General features: G+C 51.1%; 1 protein-coding gene across 1 annotated transcript; it reads left to right on the forward strand.

The window, feature by feature from the left end:
* The first annotated feature begins 214 nt into the window (after window positions 1-214).
* Window positions 215-1,867, forward strand: LOC105696239 (zinc finger protein SNAI2-like). The gene is made up of 2 exons (XM_023434998.1): window positions 215-335; window positions 510-1,867. Exons 1-2 carry the CDS (start codon window positions 215-217, stop codon window positions 1,865-1,867), a joined length of 1,479 nt encoding a protein of 492 aa, XP_023290766.1.
* The last annotated feature ends 14,275 nt before the right edge of the window (window positions 1,868-16,142 follow it).

A 16,142-nucleotide genomic window follows, 5' to 3' on the forward strand; every position in this document is an offset into this window, starting at 1 on the left:
TCCGAGGATCCTTTTTCACGGGCCTGAAGGACCAATGTGCGCGACAGTGCGGTGACATTCCGAGAACTTAGATTCCCTCGACCTCGTCTCCCTGACACTCGCGGAGGGCCGAGGGTGGTTTCTGTTTATTGTTCTGTGAAAAGAAAAAGAGGTGGTCGACGATTTTGGATTACCGCAAGTGCGTCGTTCGAGCCGGAAGGCCGTAACGCAGGAGATGCTCGTCGACGAGATGCCGCGCAGTTTCGTTAAAAAGAACAACAGCTACAGTCACTGTCCGCTCAAGAAGCGGCCGGTGCACGTCATGCTCTCCGAGGAGACGCCGGAGGTCGTGAAAGGTGAGGGTCGACTTTAAAAAATATTCCACACTTTTTTCTCTCCCTTACTTTCAAATCATTCCATTTCAATAAATTCCCCGTAACTGCCCACGTTTTTCCCGGAGATCGTAAAATTGACGGATAAAAATTGAAAACCTTCAAGTCCAATAACCAAATTTTTAAATAATCTTCCAGAGGAAATCATCGAAGTGGTGGCCGACGACATCCCAGAGCCGGAGAACCTGAGCACGAAGCCGGAGGACCTCAGCAGAGCGTCCGAAAAATTCAAGCTGGATCGTCATTCCCGGTCCCCGAGTCCGTACATGCGCGCAGCATCCCCAGTTACGGGTCACGCCGCGCACCTGCAGCCGGCCGAGCCGCTGCAGCACCATCAGCACGCGCACGCGCACCCACATCCACCCCACCACCAGCACGCGGGACACCCTCCTCAGCAGTTCCCGGCAAAAGCGCTGACGCCCCCAGCAGGCATCGCGCCGATCCACCCTGTGGCGAAAAAAGCGCGAGTGGAGGTCCTCCAGCACGAGAGCGCGACCCCTCCGGCGCCGCTGCGGTTCCTGGGCGGAAAGTCCCCGTTGGAGCCCTTGAACCTGAACACCCCGGTGGAGGCGCTGTCCGCGGCGTACGGAGCCCCTGCGTGGGCGCGCACCGCGCCCCTCTACCCTCCGCACTACCTGCCGTACCCGACAGCGGCCGCGGCCGCGGCCGCCGCAGCGGCCTACAGGTACCCGGGCGCGGAATTGTACCCGTCGTACCCGGTGCCGGCGTACCCGCACTCCTCCCCGGAACACCCATCGGCGTCGCCGCCACCACACGCGGCGTTGACTTGTCCCACCATCCAGCGACCCATCGCCAGGAGCTACGCGGCCCACTGGGCCAGCCCGGACCATTGCGGCCTCTCTCCCACCAGCTCCCTGGGCTCGGGGTCCCTGAGGTCGCCTCCACCGGTCAGCCCCGAGGACCTCAGCTCACCTGGCAGCGACAGTGGCCGGTCTTCTGCCGGCAGCACCTCCGCTGGACCTCCACCCATGGTCAATCAGAAGGGCGACAAGGCCGCCACTTCCGGCTCATCTCCTCGGTATCAGTGCCCCGACTGCGGGAAGTCCTACTCCACCTACTCTGGACTCTCCAAGCACCAACAGTTCCACTGTGCTGCCGCGGAGGGACAGGCCAAGAAGTCCTTCTCCTGCAAGCACTGCGAGAAGGTCTACGTCAGTCTTGGTGCCCTCAAGATGCACATCAGGACCCACACCCTGCCCTGCAAGTGCCACCTGTGTGGAAAGGCCTTCTCCAGACCTTGGCTACTCCAGGGACACATTCGCACCCACACTGGGGAGAAGCCCTTCAGTTGTCAACACTGCAACAGGGCTTTCGCTGATCGCAGCAACCTCAGGGCTCATCTCCAGACTCACAGCGATGTTAAGAAGTACTCCTGCGCGAGCTGCAGCAAGACCTTCAGTCGCATGTCCTTGCTTACCAAGCATCAGGAAGGTGGGTGCCCTGGGGTCGCCGTGCCCATGGGGTATGGCTGTTAGGGGACGGTGTTCGGAGACTCCCTCGTTGACCCACCTTGTGTGCCTTACTTAGGACTGCTCCTTACAGTACAAAAGGTGCTGACCTCGTGTATATAGACCGCATCGCTCTCCGATAGGGGACCTCACGGATACTTATTCCTCGTTAAGGAACGAAAATTCTTAGGTTAAGGTCGATATTATGCGCGATTTCCGAGTTACCGCTTGACGCGGTCCCGTGAACTCTGCCGTGCCATCTTATTTTCCAGACGTTTTACATGTGCTTCTCATATTTTATTTAAGCCTCTCCGGGTTCCGACTTTTCTCTCTCGCGGATCGAACGTTAAGGATCCATGGTTTATTTTTTTTTTTTTGCGGTTAATTCCAAGTGCTACGGATTTTTTTTTTCCTTTTTTCTCTTATTTTTTTTTCGTATCGTCCTCGTCAGGCGGAGAGAACGAAACTTGAGGGAGAGAGAATTGTACGTGATTCCTTGCTGCTTTTCTGTTTTTTCTTTTTTTTTTTACGTCCACTTTTAGTAATTTATGACAACTAGGCTTAAGGTCCAAGAGCCGCGAGCACCAAAGTGCCATTTCTCGTGTTTTGTCTTTCTGCGAAAGGTTCCTCCTTTTTTTTCCTTCACCTGTATATGTATCATTCGCCGAATGGAATCGATTGAATTCCTACGTCTTGTTTGAAATATTGTTTCCTTGTTCTTTTTTATTTTTTTTCTCGCGTTTTAGTGTTACGTTCCACGCCGTCGAAAACGAAAAGGAAGACCGACGCTCTAAAGAGTTGGTGGCGTCTCACGCCTCGTATGGTATTTTCCTTTCTTCCTTTTTCATTTTCCTTTTCGCTTGTCGACGCGTTTTCCACCTCGTTTTGCGTTCTCGCTTAGTAACTACGTTATGTTTTTCCGACCTATTTCCTAAGTTACTCGATGAAACTAGTCATTGTATCATACTGTGTGAGAGAGGATGTGCGACGAATGAAAGGGGATGACTCGCCCGCGCCCGTTTATATCACAATTGAATTTTTTCTTTTCGCATTATTTTTATCCGATCGAAGAAAAAAAAAGTATGAGCTCTCTGCCAAAATTTGCAACGTGCGATCGAGTTACCAATTTTGTTCGTTTTCCGACTGCCGGGATCGCGCGCGACTCGGGGCGAGTACTACTATGTCTGTCTTGTGTAAAGAAAAATAGCTACTACGAGAATAACAAATTATTGCCTATAAATATATATNAATCGAAATGGGTTAAAAAATATTCCCGTAAATTGTCGGAAATATTTCTTTGGCTGTTTTGTCGAAAATTGTCGGGAGGCCATTCTTCGGGAAGTTCGCAGGCTAACCTCCAAGGCCCGATTCTTCGGGATTGGATTTAAGACTCGCGGAAGTTAGGCCGAGGACGTGGTACCGGTTTCGGAACAGGTGCGCCATTGCCGGTCCACCCGGGTCTTTTGTCGCCGACACAAGGACTCCTCTACGAGACAAGGACAATGCCCGACTCCAAGCCTTCCCCTCGGACGGAGCTTTCGAGGATTTCTCGAAACCCTCCAAACTGTCCCGCGCCGTTCAACAATACTAATATCATTTCCGGCAAACTGAACGAATACCTGGCATTTTTTTTTCAACCTTTGAATTCCTGTAGGCGTGATATCGTTTTCATTTCTGACACGCCATTGAAGGGTACTTATATAATTTGCTGCATGGAAATAAAAAATTTTCTAAACCTTGGAATTTTTCCCCGCGTGATTTTTAATGATTCGTTGAATGGCGAACAATTTCCTGCGTGAAATGTAAGAAATTTTTTGAACCTTGGAATTTTTCCCCACGTGATTTTTGACGTTTCGTCGAATGACGAATAATGTCCTGGGTTAAAATGTAAGAAATTTTGGAAAAATTTTTTAAACCTTGGAATTTTTCCCCACGTGATTTCTGACGATTCGTTGAATGGCGAACAATTTCCTGCGTGAAATGTAAGAAATTTTCTAAACCTTGGAATTTTTCCCCACGTGATTTTTGACGATTCGCCGAATGCCGAACAATGTCCTGGGTAAGATGTAAGAAATTTTGGAAAAATCTTCTAAACCTTGGAATTTCTCTCCACGTGATTTTTGACGTTTCGTCGAATGGCGAACAATGTCCTGGGTAAGATGTAAGAAATTTTTAAAAAATTTTCTAAACCTTGGAATTTTTTTCCACGTGATTTTTGACGATTCGTCGAATGGCGAACAATTTCCTGCGGGAGATGCAACGAATTTTGAGAGATTTCGGGAACCTTGGAATTTTTGTCTACGTGATTTCTGGACGCGTTCTTTATCCGGGGTTGGTCTATATACGAGAGAGAGAGGGGCAGGCGGAAGCCCCGTGAAAGACGGAGACAAGAGGCAGGTAAACTCTCGTTCCTTTCCATTCTCTGGTTTTTCCTGCCCCTCGCCCCTTTCCTAGGGGAAGCGTTCTTCCTCGAAGATCGAGGAGGACAATGCTATCGCCCCTGGGTCCTAGAAACGCGTCATTCGGGCATCTGCGCGTCACCGAGAACTTCTCGTTTGTTTGTCAACTCGCGGGATCTGATAAGTTCGACGCAGATTAGACTCCCTAGCTACCTTTGTTCCGAGTCGGTCATCGGATCGCGGCGAGTGACGAGGTTCTACTTTAAAGAAGACAAAGTGATAGTGAATCAGTCCCGATTGCCGAATCGTCCTGGACACCCCTTCTCTTCGCCCCAGATGAAGGTCCTTGCAACCCCGAAGGAGCCGCCATACCCTTAGGTCAAAAATTCATGACACGCCGACGTGTTATCATAATTTGCCTCGAAATAAATTCCCGGAGAAAAATATGTACAGGTTGAAAACTATAGTCATTATATTATATATGTAACTATATAATATTTTGCGAGGAATTTTCCGACACCTGTCGGGATTTATTTAGATAACCTAAATTATTTGGACAATTTCCGAAATCGAGGGAAAGGATGTCCTTATCGAGTTCGATTATACTCTGGCCATGATAACAGGGTCGAATCTCGGGAATGTAACTATATAATATTTACTCATTCAAGAGGTTCAAAAAACAACATTCATTGTTCAATTTGACACGCCAGGCTGAAAATCGCAGATAATGACTAGGTCTGAGTTTCGCGCCTCTATATATATATTTGGCGCGAAACTCTACCGAGTTTCTTAATGTCGCGAGGAATTTTCCGACACCTGCCGGGATTGATTTACATAACCTAAATTATTTGGACAATTTCCGAAATCGAGGGAAAGGATGTCCTTATCGATTTCGGGAGTTCGATTATACTCAGGCCGCGATAACGTGGCCAATCTCGGGAATCGTCGGGATGTTCGAAATCTGCCGCGAGGTCAAAGATGGCGGGTCTCGCCTCGGTAGTCTCCGGGCAAAAAGTGACTCGGCAAAAAGGTTCGATTAGCCCGAGCAGCAGCGGGAAGGCGTCGCCGGATGTCACGAGGATTTCGCGCGTGATCCCAGAGAACGTTCCCCGATCTCACGACACCTTGACCTCGAGGCCCTCGAAGATGCCGGCGGACCTCGGAGGTTCCCTACCTTGGGAACCAGTTGAAAAAGCGAGGCGTCCGCCCACCCCGACGCCCTCGTTCTCGTTCGAGGTCCTCCACCTGTAGACGAGGCGACCTTAAATCAATCATAAACAACTTCCGGAAAACAAGATCTCGCGATATTTCCGACCGGAGAGGTCGACCTTAGGAATATTCTCGACATAAAAAATGGACTAAGATTTTACGGAAGAATTGAATCTAGGAAAAACATAGACACAAGGAAGAAATTATTTCATATTTTCTCTATATATTTCTTTTTGAAATTCTTTTTTGGGGGCCCTACCCGTGAAAGGATCTCGGGAGCCAATTTGGCAGGTCGACCTCGTTACTCGGGTCGAAACAATCTCTGCCTCCCCCAGGAGGAACCTGTTGCGGGGCCTTAAGGTCTTTAAGGTGGCGTGCACAACAGATGGCTCGCGATGCTCAGGTTCCACCTGCCGAAGCCCGGAGCGGATTTCGCGAGGGTGGGGCCCAGGTCGGGCCCAAACTGGGCCCCGAGACCTTTCCTGGGCCCTAGGGCATCCTCGTTCGCGTCGACTCCAGAGATTCGTGTGCGTGCGCGTAGGGACTCGGTGTAGGTGGAGGGCCCGGAGGAGTGGAGGGCCGCGTCACCTTAAATCAGGCCCAAGTCCTGTACCTTGTATCTAAATTGGCCGGGGGTATGAATTTATTCCCGCGTAAAAACCGCCATTACTGTACTTTTCGCCCAGGCTTTAATGACGCCTTAACGGGCCCCGGGCCTCGCGTCCTCGGGCCCCGAGATACCATCGGGGCCCGAGCATCGTCGTTAAGGTCGCCTTATCACCCGGGACCACCTTATCGAGGGGGACCCCGGAGAGATCGAGCCACGCGACTCGGGCCCCCAAATCCGACATTTTCGCGAACGAAACCCGATAAACTCTTTAACACTAAGTTTAAGGGTGTTTTATATATATATACATATGTTACGGTGAATGACCGAAATTGGAGAATGTCGACTTTCACCGGTGAATGTCAACAGATACCAAATACGTCTGTGAAAGATCGCGTGACAATCACACACCGGTGAATGTCAACATTTACCGGTGTAAATCAGAAATAAGGGTATTTAGCAAATATTTCGGACATACACTAAGCGACTATGTGAATGTTCACATTCACCGGTGAAAGTCGACATTCTCCAGATTTCGGTGTTTCACCGTAATGTATATATATATACCTGTTTCTACGAGCATCCGTCAAATTGACGGGCAAACGAAAGCACGGATTTTCCTTAAAAAATCGATTTTTAAAAATTATCACGGAAATTATTGGAATGCTCGTCCTCTCATCCTCGGAGTCGGAACTAGAAAGAATGCGCATCCTTTTCTTCCTACGACACCCTTTCGAGATGTTTTCCTCTTCACTATCCGAAGATCCTTCTATCTTTCCACTTTCAATGCAAACTTTCACTCTCATCTTCGCCTTACACTCTCTGCAACGAAGCAAATATATATGTATGGATTGTTTATGAAATTAGCTAGTCCGTCAATTTGACGGGTTTCGTAGAGATAGGTATACTACATACAGATTTTAATAATTAGAAGGCTTAGGAAAAAATAATTGCGTGTACAAATTCTTTGGAAGAAATGATTAATTAAGATACAAAAATGGTTAAAATTAATGCTATGGTTTTTTCGGTATTTCAAAGTTTGCTCGTGGAGGCTGTCCGGAAGGTCTCTACTCTCCTAGAATTTCATTTTTTTTATGTGAAAAAAATATGTCGGGGTCTGTAAAAAAATTTTTTTTAAATTTCCCTCCATACTCAGGTTGTAGGGTTTCGCTTGCAGAGTTCGGTATCGTTAAAATCCAATGCACTTATCCGGGGCGATTAAATTATTTATGCATATACCAGACTCTGGGGATGACGTGGTTTCGAGATATACGAGATAATCCGAGACGCCTTATTGAAATATTGACAGAGCGGGGGAGTACGGCAATTCGGGCAAATAAATATCCTCTTATCGTAAGCACCTCCGCCACGGAGGCTCGAGCATCGGAGGAGGTGCCGATCGATATCTGCAGATGATAGGTTCCCTCGGGTTCCCTAATGGCGCGCATCTCGTTCCTATCGTCTTCTCTCGCCCGGCGATCCATCTCGCCTTGGCCCTGGCCGCGTAGGTGGGAGGGTAATTAATTCGGGGCTGATTAATCTGCCGAAATTACGGGTTGCCTCGAGAAGCTCCGTGAATCGAGAGGGCTTATGTAGGGCGGTGCAACAGGTGCATCGGGCGCTGCCCCGCAACCCTTTCGGCAGCCCAGGCGCCATATGGCCGACACGCTGGATGCTGCGGATCGCCGATTAAAAATCACCCGGTACTTTCGAGAGACCCTTTTTATCGAACGGGGGCGTACCCGGTACATTCTAGCCCTTCGAGCGGAAACTGCGATTTTTCCAAAAATTTTCAATCCTTCCCTCCCGCTCGAGACTCCATACCTTTCCTGCATGGCTCCGCCTTTTTTCATTTTTTTTTACCACATCCACTGTAAATAAAAAAATTGATAAAATTTTCCTAGAGGGTATAAAGAGACCCTAAACCGGAAGTACCGAATTCGAGGCCCTGTCATACCGCGCGGACCTGGTTGAAAGTGCTTCCTGCATGGTTCCGCCTTTTTTCATTTTTTTTTACCGCATCCACTGTAAATAAAAAAATTGATAAAATTTACTAGAGGGTGTAAAGAGACCCTAAACCGGAAGTACCGAATTCGAGGCCCTGTCATACTGCGCGGACCTGGTTGAAAGTGCTTCTTGCATGGTTCCGCCTTTTTTAATTTTTTTTTACCGCATCCGCTGTAAATAAAAAAATTGATAAAATTTACTAGAGGGTGTAAAGAGACCCTAAACCGGAAGTACCGAATTCGAGGTCCTGTCATACCACGCGGACCTGGTTGAAAGTGCTTCTCGATCGGGGCAACAGGTGCAACCCTTTCGGCGGTGCAGGTGCCATATGGCCGGCACGCTGGAAGCCCGCGAGTGGCCGATTGGAAATTTTGAAAAATCGCTCTTGTATGTTCTTCTCCCTTTTTTTCTTTTTTTTTTATGTATATATATCCAAGGTTTATCGCCATGAACTTCGGTTAACGTCCGTTTGACGGGAAATATATTACGGCGCGGGTTTGCCGGAAGCGACGCCACGGCCGCCATATGCAGCTGCTCCAATTTCCGATTTCCCATTTCGCCGCGCATGTCGCCCGTGGAATTCGAAATCTCTTAATTCTTCTGGACCCGATTACCGTGGCCGGCGCAAAGGGCCGAGCGGTAATGACCGACATTTAACCGTGGTTCACACGTGCCGGGTTAAGAGCGGGACCACCTACGCGATCCGAGACCAGTGCCACACCTCGGATAATGACGCGCGTCCAATCGGCCGCGTTTGCGCGATTCCGCTGATTGCCGGGTTGGAGACGCACTCGGGGTTGCGTCCCGTGTCCCTGCGAACGCGATGCATGCATTCATTTCCGCCCGTAATTCGCCCTGGACGCGGAAAGAAAGGCAAATGTATCGGGGCTTTTCGGTCGCCGCGGTCGGGCGCGCCGCCATCTTGGAAATCTCTTCGGGGTCTTAAGGTGGCGTTCCTGAGACTCTTCCCCTGGGTCTACCGAATCGTATCGAATTTTACAATGAATTGTACTTGAATGTGGAGGCTAAGAGGAAGGTCCTGACATATTGTGATACGTGAAATGTCGATTTTGATAAAAAAAAAAAGAAAATAATGTCCATAAACAAATTTAAAAAAAAATATGTCACGCGTCTCGGGACCTTTCTCGTAGTCCTCGGGTTCACGTTGGGAAGTTTTAAACGGAGGAAAGGTTTTTCCCTTTGAGGGCCACTTTCGCGGCCCCTTTGTATGGGAGGAAAAGGAAGAGCCGAGAGTCCGCGAAGCACCGGCAGGTGCAACGAGGTAGAGGGCGCCACGATTGGCAAACACGGGAGAGAGGAGCCACTTGGGGGGAGGCCTCTCGACTCTCGTCAATATTTGAAGAAACTACCACCGCGCTCGGTAGCGCCGCCATTTCCGTCCGGTAGCCTTCCTGGGGGACGAAATCTCTACCGCGGGGAATTTCTGCAATGGCGGCGAGAGACGGGTCTAGGACAGGCCGAGTCACGAGTTACGCAAGGGGCCTACGGAGAGAGGAATGGTCGACGACGCTCTCTGCACACCGATCGCCGTGACTCGCTTAATTACCGAGCGAGATCGGCTTTATCGGCCGACATGGACCACCGACCGGGCAGCATTCGAGTTATGCCGCCGGTGCGCGCCATGTTGATGCTGCCTCGTTAACAGACGAAATCCGAGGCAGCCCTTGATCCGACACAGCCGCGACCGCGACTCGATTTTATTCGCGAACCCCTTACCGAACCATAATTGTGAAATCCAGCGAGCGAGACTTCCTCCTCTTCGCTTATTTTTAATAATATTCGGGAGACTCGAGGGGCGCGCGTCCCTCCGTCGGCGGCCATCTTGGATCCGACCGAAACGCGGGGAAATGGAGAAAAGAGGACTTTCGAGCATTTCGAAATCCGAGGCAGCCGCGACCACGACTCGATTTTATTCGCGAACCCCTTACCGAACCATAATTATGAAATCCAGTGAGCGAGACTTCCTCCTCTTCGCTTATTTTCAATAATATTCGGGAGACTCGAGGCGCGCGCGTCCCTCCGTCGGCGGCCATCTTGGATCCGATCGAAAGGCGGTGAAATGGAGAAAAGAGGACTTTCGGCAGCCTGGACGGAAAGAGGTAGAATCTTCATCGTAGGGTATAGATGTATTTATTATGAATCTTCTATTGGGAATTATTGAATCGTTAATTTATCTTCGGTCTCGCTCGAATCGGGACCTGGCGCGCTTCTCGGGAATTTCGGGCCATTTTCATTCCGGCCGGAGGACGCCAAAGTGGGTTAATACCGGACCATTACGAGTCTCGGAAGAGAGATAGGAGTCATACCCGGGCCCGAGTACGCCCCTGTGCGGGAATACCATTTAATTCCGTTAGGTCGCCCTCGGAGGGCCTCCTCGGCGTCTCTCTCGCGACTCCTCCTCCCTCGAGGTCACCGGACCGGAAGTGCCGAAGAACCGGAGGACCGCGTCTCTTCCTCGTTGCCTCCTACCAATTATCTCCGGCCCTGGTCCACATTCGCTCGTAATTCACCGATCGAACGAGCACAGGGGACCGAAAGAAATCATCGAGGTCCCCGCCCCTGCCGGATTACCCCTCCCCGTCTGCCGGGAAATCAATAAATAAAAAGGACCGAAACGTCGGAATACGCGCGGTACCTCCGACTGTCCGTTCCTCCCATGTCCCCAGGAGCAACTCGGACCGCGCTAATCAATTTCTCCGTGACTTTTATTTATCTACCATTCGGGGGAAAAAAGGAACGCCCGGCGAAACCGGTCGGGCCATTTTTATTTCGACTCCACGCCCGAATCTTGGCCCAGAAGGGGACTCCTGGCTTATGTTCATAATTGTTAACAGTGTCGCCGGATATCGGGTTCACTCGAGAATGGGTCAACATGTCAGCTGACACCCTCTACCTTGGGTATTTTCCTCGCTACCTCGTGTACATGTACATGGCTTATCCCTAACGCGTGCTATCGACTTCGCGTCTTGGGTTTCTCCTTACGAGTCTTTTATAAATAAATAAAAAAAAAAATAGCAATCGTCACGGCGCCACATATTTATCAGACCTGTCATTTTATCAATGAAGGTAGGTCGGGGCAATTTTCATCGAGGCAGGGAATTATTATCGGAAATACAGAATTGCGAGAGAGAGAGAGTCCGAGGTCTCTCGCCAACGCATGCGCGTACGCGCGCGGCACCTCGCTGATTTATGAAACTCGCCTCATTGTCAAAACGTCCCACTTATGGGAGCGTAAACGTCCCGAGCGAAAAGTCAGGGGCGGCAGGCGTCGCGGCGCCTCGGAGTCAATAAGGACGACAGCGATCGCGTCCATTTTGAATTATGGCGATTGCCGTTTATTTGCCTTGATGGCCTTATTTGCCATGCCTGAATGGTGATAATTAATAATCGAGGCGGAGAAAATTCACTTCTGCACCGGGGTGCATCAGGGTGCGGCAAGACGTGTCGAGATGCATCGAGATGCATCGTGCTTCGAGTTTCCCTGAAGTCGACTCGAAGTCTCGACCAGGACAGGTTAGGTCACTGGGATCGGCAAGGATAGGGCGAGGATCGGGGATTACGCAAGCGGATTGTCTAACGAACCCTCGGGATAGCCCGTCGTGGATTTAACCCGAGAGGTTAGGATCGGCATGGCGATCGCGAGCGAGGACCAGCTACGAAGCGGATCGGATCGGCTTTGAAGCCGAGAAGCTGCCTCGGTATTAAATATTGGACGTGGTTCAGATAAACAATTGAGATATTAAAAAATAGGAAGAGGTCTGTCTTGCCAAAGATTGTTAATTATTCCAGGAATGGCGGCTCTTTTAGGGAGAAGGGGTTGTTAAGGATTGGCCAGTCGGTACCGAAAGTACCGAGGGGGCCCAGTCGGTCGGGCCCAAACTGGACGCGACCTCTCTATTGGTCACGCCTGACCCGGAGGACGGGTCCTGGAATTCCTGACTCCCAGCAGAGGTGGCCTGGAAATAAAAGAAAAGAAAAAAAAAAGAATACCGACGATCGGTTTCGTTGTAAGGGAAGTGCCAAAGATCGAACTATGCGTTTCCATCGACTCGTGGGGATGATGGAAAGGACTCAGGGTATGGACGCCTAGGTGCCCTCGCATCCCCTTAAAAGGACCTCCGCCGAATTTCCGCCACCTCGCGAGTCGTTCCACCGGTACCTCGGATTCCTCGGCGCCTTTTTGCTTAGCCCTGAAGAGAAAGAGGAGAGAGAGAGAAGCCGTCCGGGCGGCGCGTCGGCGATATTAAAAATCACAATGGCGGCATATTAACTTGACCCACAATCCTACCAGGAAGTGCACCGCGCTTTAAAGTCCTGTCCCCACCTCGGACCTCTGCGTCGCTCTCTGGCGAGGCCTTCGGCCCTCCCGGGTGTCCTCTCTTTCTCGGTTTTTCTCTCTCCCTCTCGGCCCGACTCGGTCGCGCTATATGAGAGACCGAGAGTCGCCCTCGCTTTTACGACGGCCGAACTTTACTGCGCGGAGAGCAACCGCAGCGGGGAATTAGCAATTGTAATGTTATAAGGCACGAGTGCAGCCGGGAGGAGCGAGAGAGACGCCGGGAGTGGGAGGGACGCGGTGGATAAAGAAAGAGTACGGGACCCAAGCGCACTCGGGGCCCAGGGTCACGGGGATTTCATTTGACGGAATAACGTAGCGTTTAAGAACCGGTACCGTTATCCCGGGAATACGTCACCGAGGGCTACGCCAAAGTGCTCCTTTCGGAGATTCGGGACGCTTTTGCAGCCGAAGACCCCGTCGCGAGGCCCCGAGTCTGGAGACTTCGACGCTCGCACAAGGGAGATCGATTCTAAGAGTCTCCGGCTCTACCCGTTGTACCAAGCATTGAAATTCTTGTTTCTCAAAAATATTTTCCGGTATTTATGAACTGTTAATATTCGATTTTTTTTTTACGAAAACTAGGGTGGATTTCGAAAGACGAGGAAAATTCGATAGGGTCTCGAGGGCTCTCGGTCGCGCTCGAGAAACTCGCGGGAACGCGAGTCCATGGTGGAGGCCGCGGCTCCCGAGGCTATTCTCGCATTAAGAACCGTTCTCTCCCCCTTCCTTCCCCCTTTGGGATTTTATTTCGAATGCGAGCTGACGAACCCTCCCTCAGGATCATCAGGGCGAGCTCGTAATGAGCGACTCGGGTCGTAGGTCGCGCGGTAATGAATTGTTCTGCACCTCGCGGGCAAACGGCGCGCACGCGGAATCGGACCATGGGGAAGGATCTCCCATGACCTAGGATGCCTTCCAAAAATGTCTCACGTAACCTCGAGGATACCTCTGGTAGGCAATTTACCGGGTACAAATTAACCGGGCGATCGAAGGGCCCCGGGGTACCGGTGGAGGCCCCCGGGGCCCAGAAACCGGGTGGCGACAAATTTTCTCCAGAGAATGGGAAATAAGTCCCGCGGGCGCCATTGTTCCAGGAGCCGCGGATATGCACGTCGTAAAGACGGGCCCGCGGATCCGCCGCCATCGGCTTCGAGACCGGCCGTGTAAATACGAGCCGCCATTGTGTCCCTAGATTCATGCGGACGTGTCTTACAAGCTTCCGCCATGTTCGACCGCGAGTAAATCCCCGGTGTAAACTCGCCGGCGAGTATTCCCCGCGGCTAGTCGGACACCTTGAGGCCCAATTCAGGCCGGCAATTACCGATCGGGACCGTCAAACCGCAAAATCGCGCCCAAAATGCGAAACCTCCGAAGGGGGTTCCTCATCTCGGAGATTTCGACGCCCGGCCGAGCGCGTCCGAAAGAAACTCCCGAGCAATTAAAAGTAATCGATCGACCGATCGGGCCCTACCGAGGGAGCCGGGCCCCCGTCGGCGCAAGAACCGGCGAGGTCAATTATATTAATCGCTCAATTATAATTTATCGATCGGCGGGCCCCGTGGGAAACTGGGCCAGTCCTTCGGGAGACATCGACGAGCGGGATTCGCGGGGCCTCTAGGAATCGGGGCCCCGTGAGAAACCGGGCCCCTTTCGCCGAATAATCCCGGGCCCTCGACTTTGTATGGCCACTCGTTAGCGGGCCCCTCGGGGCCGGTCATCCCCGGCCAATAGCCATTTGTCCTGAAAACAAACGTAGCCTGATTCGAGGCCTCCATAGCGGCGCGAGGGCCCACTCTCGCATGCTAATTCCTTATTGATGAGTGTCATTTGTTACCATCGGCGATCCCTCATCGCGTTTTTAAAACGCCGCGCCGCGCACGCGCCCTGCAGAAAAGTGCGTGCGCCTGATTGTCGCTTCGGGCCACTCGTTTTCACGAATCTACGGGCGTGCGTGCTCGCAGTGCGTACGTCACGGACGCGCCGCTCAAACGCACCTCGAGGATGGGACTGTGGGCCCCGTGGGCCGCACGCGAGTGCTCTCTTTCGAAAGCGGAAATTGTAGAGGAAAAAGTGAAAATTATAACGTGGAGGAATTTTCAAATTTTCATATTTTCATATTTTTCTTTTGTTTTTTTTTTGTTATCTCAGTCGTTGGATTTCCGCAGATAGCGGCGCTTGGATCCTCTTCCTTTCGATGCAGGTTACCTCTTACCCCAAAGGCTCGATCACGATCTCCCTGGATCGGGATCGGTAGATCACTACCGATGTGGATCGGAGTTGCCCCCGCGGGCTTCGATCTCGGGGTCGTAGATCTCACCCCGACCTCTCCGAGGATCCGCGGAGTCTGGGTCCAGGACCTTATCTCAGGGATCGATGAAACGTCCCCGACGTCTTTCGGCGTCGATCTTCCTCGATCATGGTAGCCGGCCAGATAATTTCCCTACCGTCGATCTGAAAATCAATGGCGGAAATTAACGGGGGAGGGATGGATTCCCCACAACGTAACCTGTACACACTTTTTAATCCGAGTACAAAGGATTTAGCGGGGTGCACTATTTCGATTTATCGGTCCTTCGACATCTTTTAAACGCCTTTACGGTCTCCACTCGGCGTGTGGGTGATTCACGGCATTACGATTTAAGTACACGCGTTCCTCGGTATTTTCAGGCAGTAAAGGGCCACCAATGGCCGCCATACGCCGCGGAGAAGAAGCGCTACTTTAGGAATTTTAAGCGACCCTTCGGGGTCTCTAAAAGGACTCCGAGGCGAGTCCAGAGAGAACCAAGGTCCATGGGGAAGTCGGAATAAATTGGAATCGTTGATAGAGATTTTGGGAGATTTTATGGACACCTCGAAGACCCGGGTCGGAAAAGAGACGTTGAGGTCGGGTCCTAAGAATTTCAGATCGGGCTCGGAAAATCTTGGAACCGAAGGGCCTCTTTCTGCTGGGGGAAACCTGGGGGCGAGGGGGGGGGGCAAGCAGCAGCGATTCGTTTTATGGGGATCTCCAATGACTCGTACAGTTAGCGGAGGGAACGATCGCCTCCGAGGTGTTCGACTCGTACGAGCCATTAAGGCCGTCGTTCGGAGATAACGAGTGTGTGAGATTTTTAAGGTTAGGCCCGTAACCGCTCTCTGACATTCCAATTTCCACGATCGGCATATCGGATTTATGGGAATCCCCCGGGCGGCCGAGTGCGCGAGCACGAGCCCGGAAAGATCGATTTTACGCGCTTAAGGCCGTTAAGGCGAGCCCCGCGATACGTTAAACTGTCCCTTGTAACGATTTCAGAGAGAGGATGGACCGATCGAAGACTCTATCGATCCTAGAAACGCCTATCCCTCGAAAATACCCTCTCGAACGCGCGACGTTGCTCAATCTTTCGCTCCGAATTTTCTACTCTGCCCTGATAAAAAAATGTCAAACAAATGTCTACCAACGATTTGATAAATAATTTAAATTCCCCAGGTGTCGCGGACCTCCCTTGCAGCCTCCTCGAACACTCTGTAAAATTTAAAACAATTCGGTGCACCCAGATAAAAATAAAAAAGGTATCACAAGCGAGACCTCTGACGCGACTTTCGGCCCGCCTTAAGGCTCTCTCCTGGTTACCGCTCCATTAATTTCCGTTCTTCGTAAAATTCATTCTCACAGGGAATGAATAAATCGTATTTCCCATTCCGCGTTTTATAAATCCAAATCGGATTAAGGGGTTTAAG

The sequence above is a fragment of the Orussus abietinus genome, unplaced genomic scaffold (assembly GCF_000612105.2).
Source record: "Orussus abietinus isolate OABI.00-Male unplaced genomic scaffold, Oabi_2.0 scaffold34, whole genome shotgun sequence".
Lineage (NCBI taxonomy): Eukaryota > Metazoa > Arthropoda > Insecta > Hymenoptera > Orussidae > Orussus > Orussus abietinus.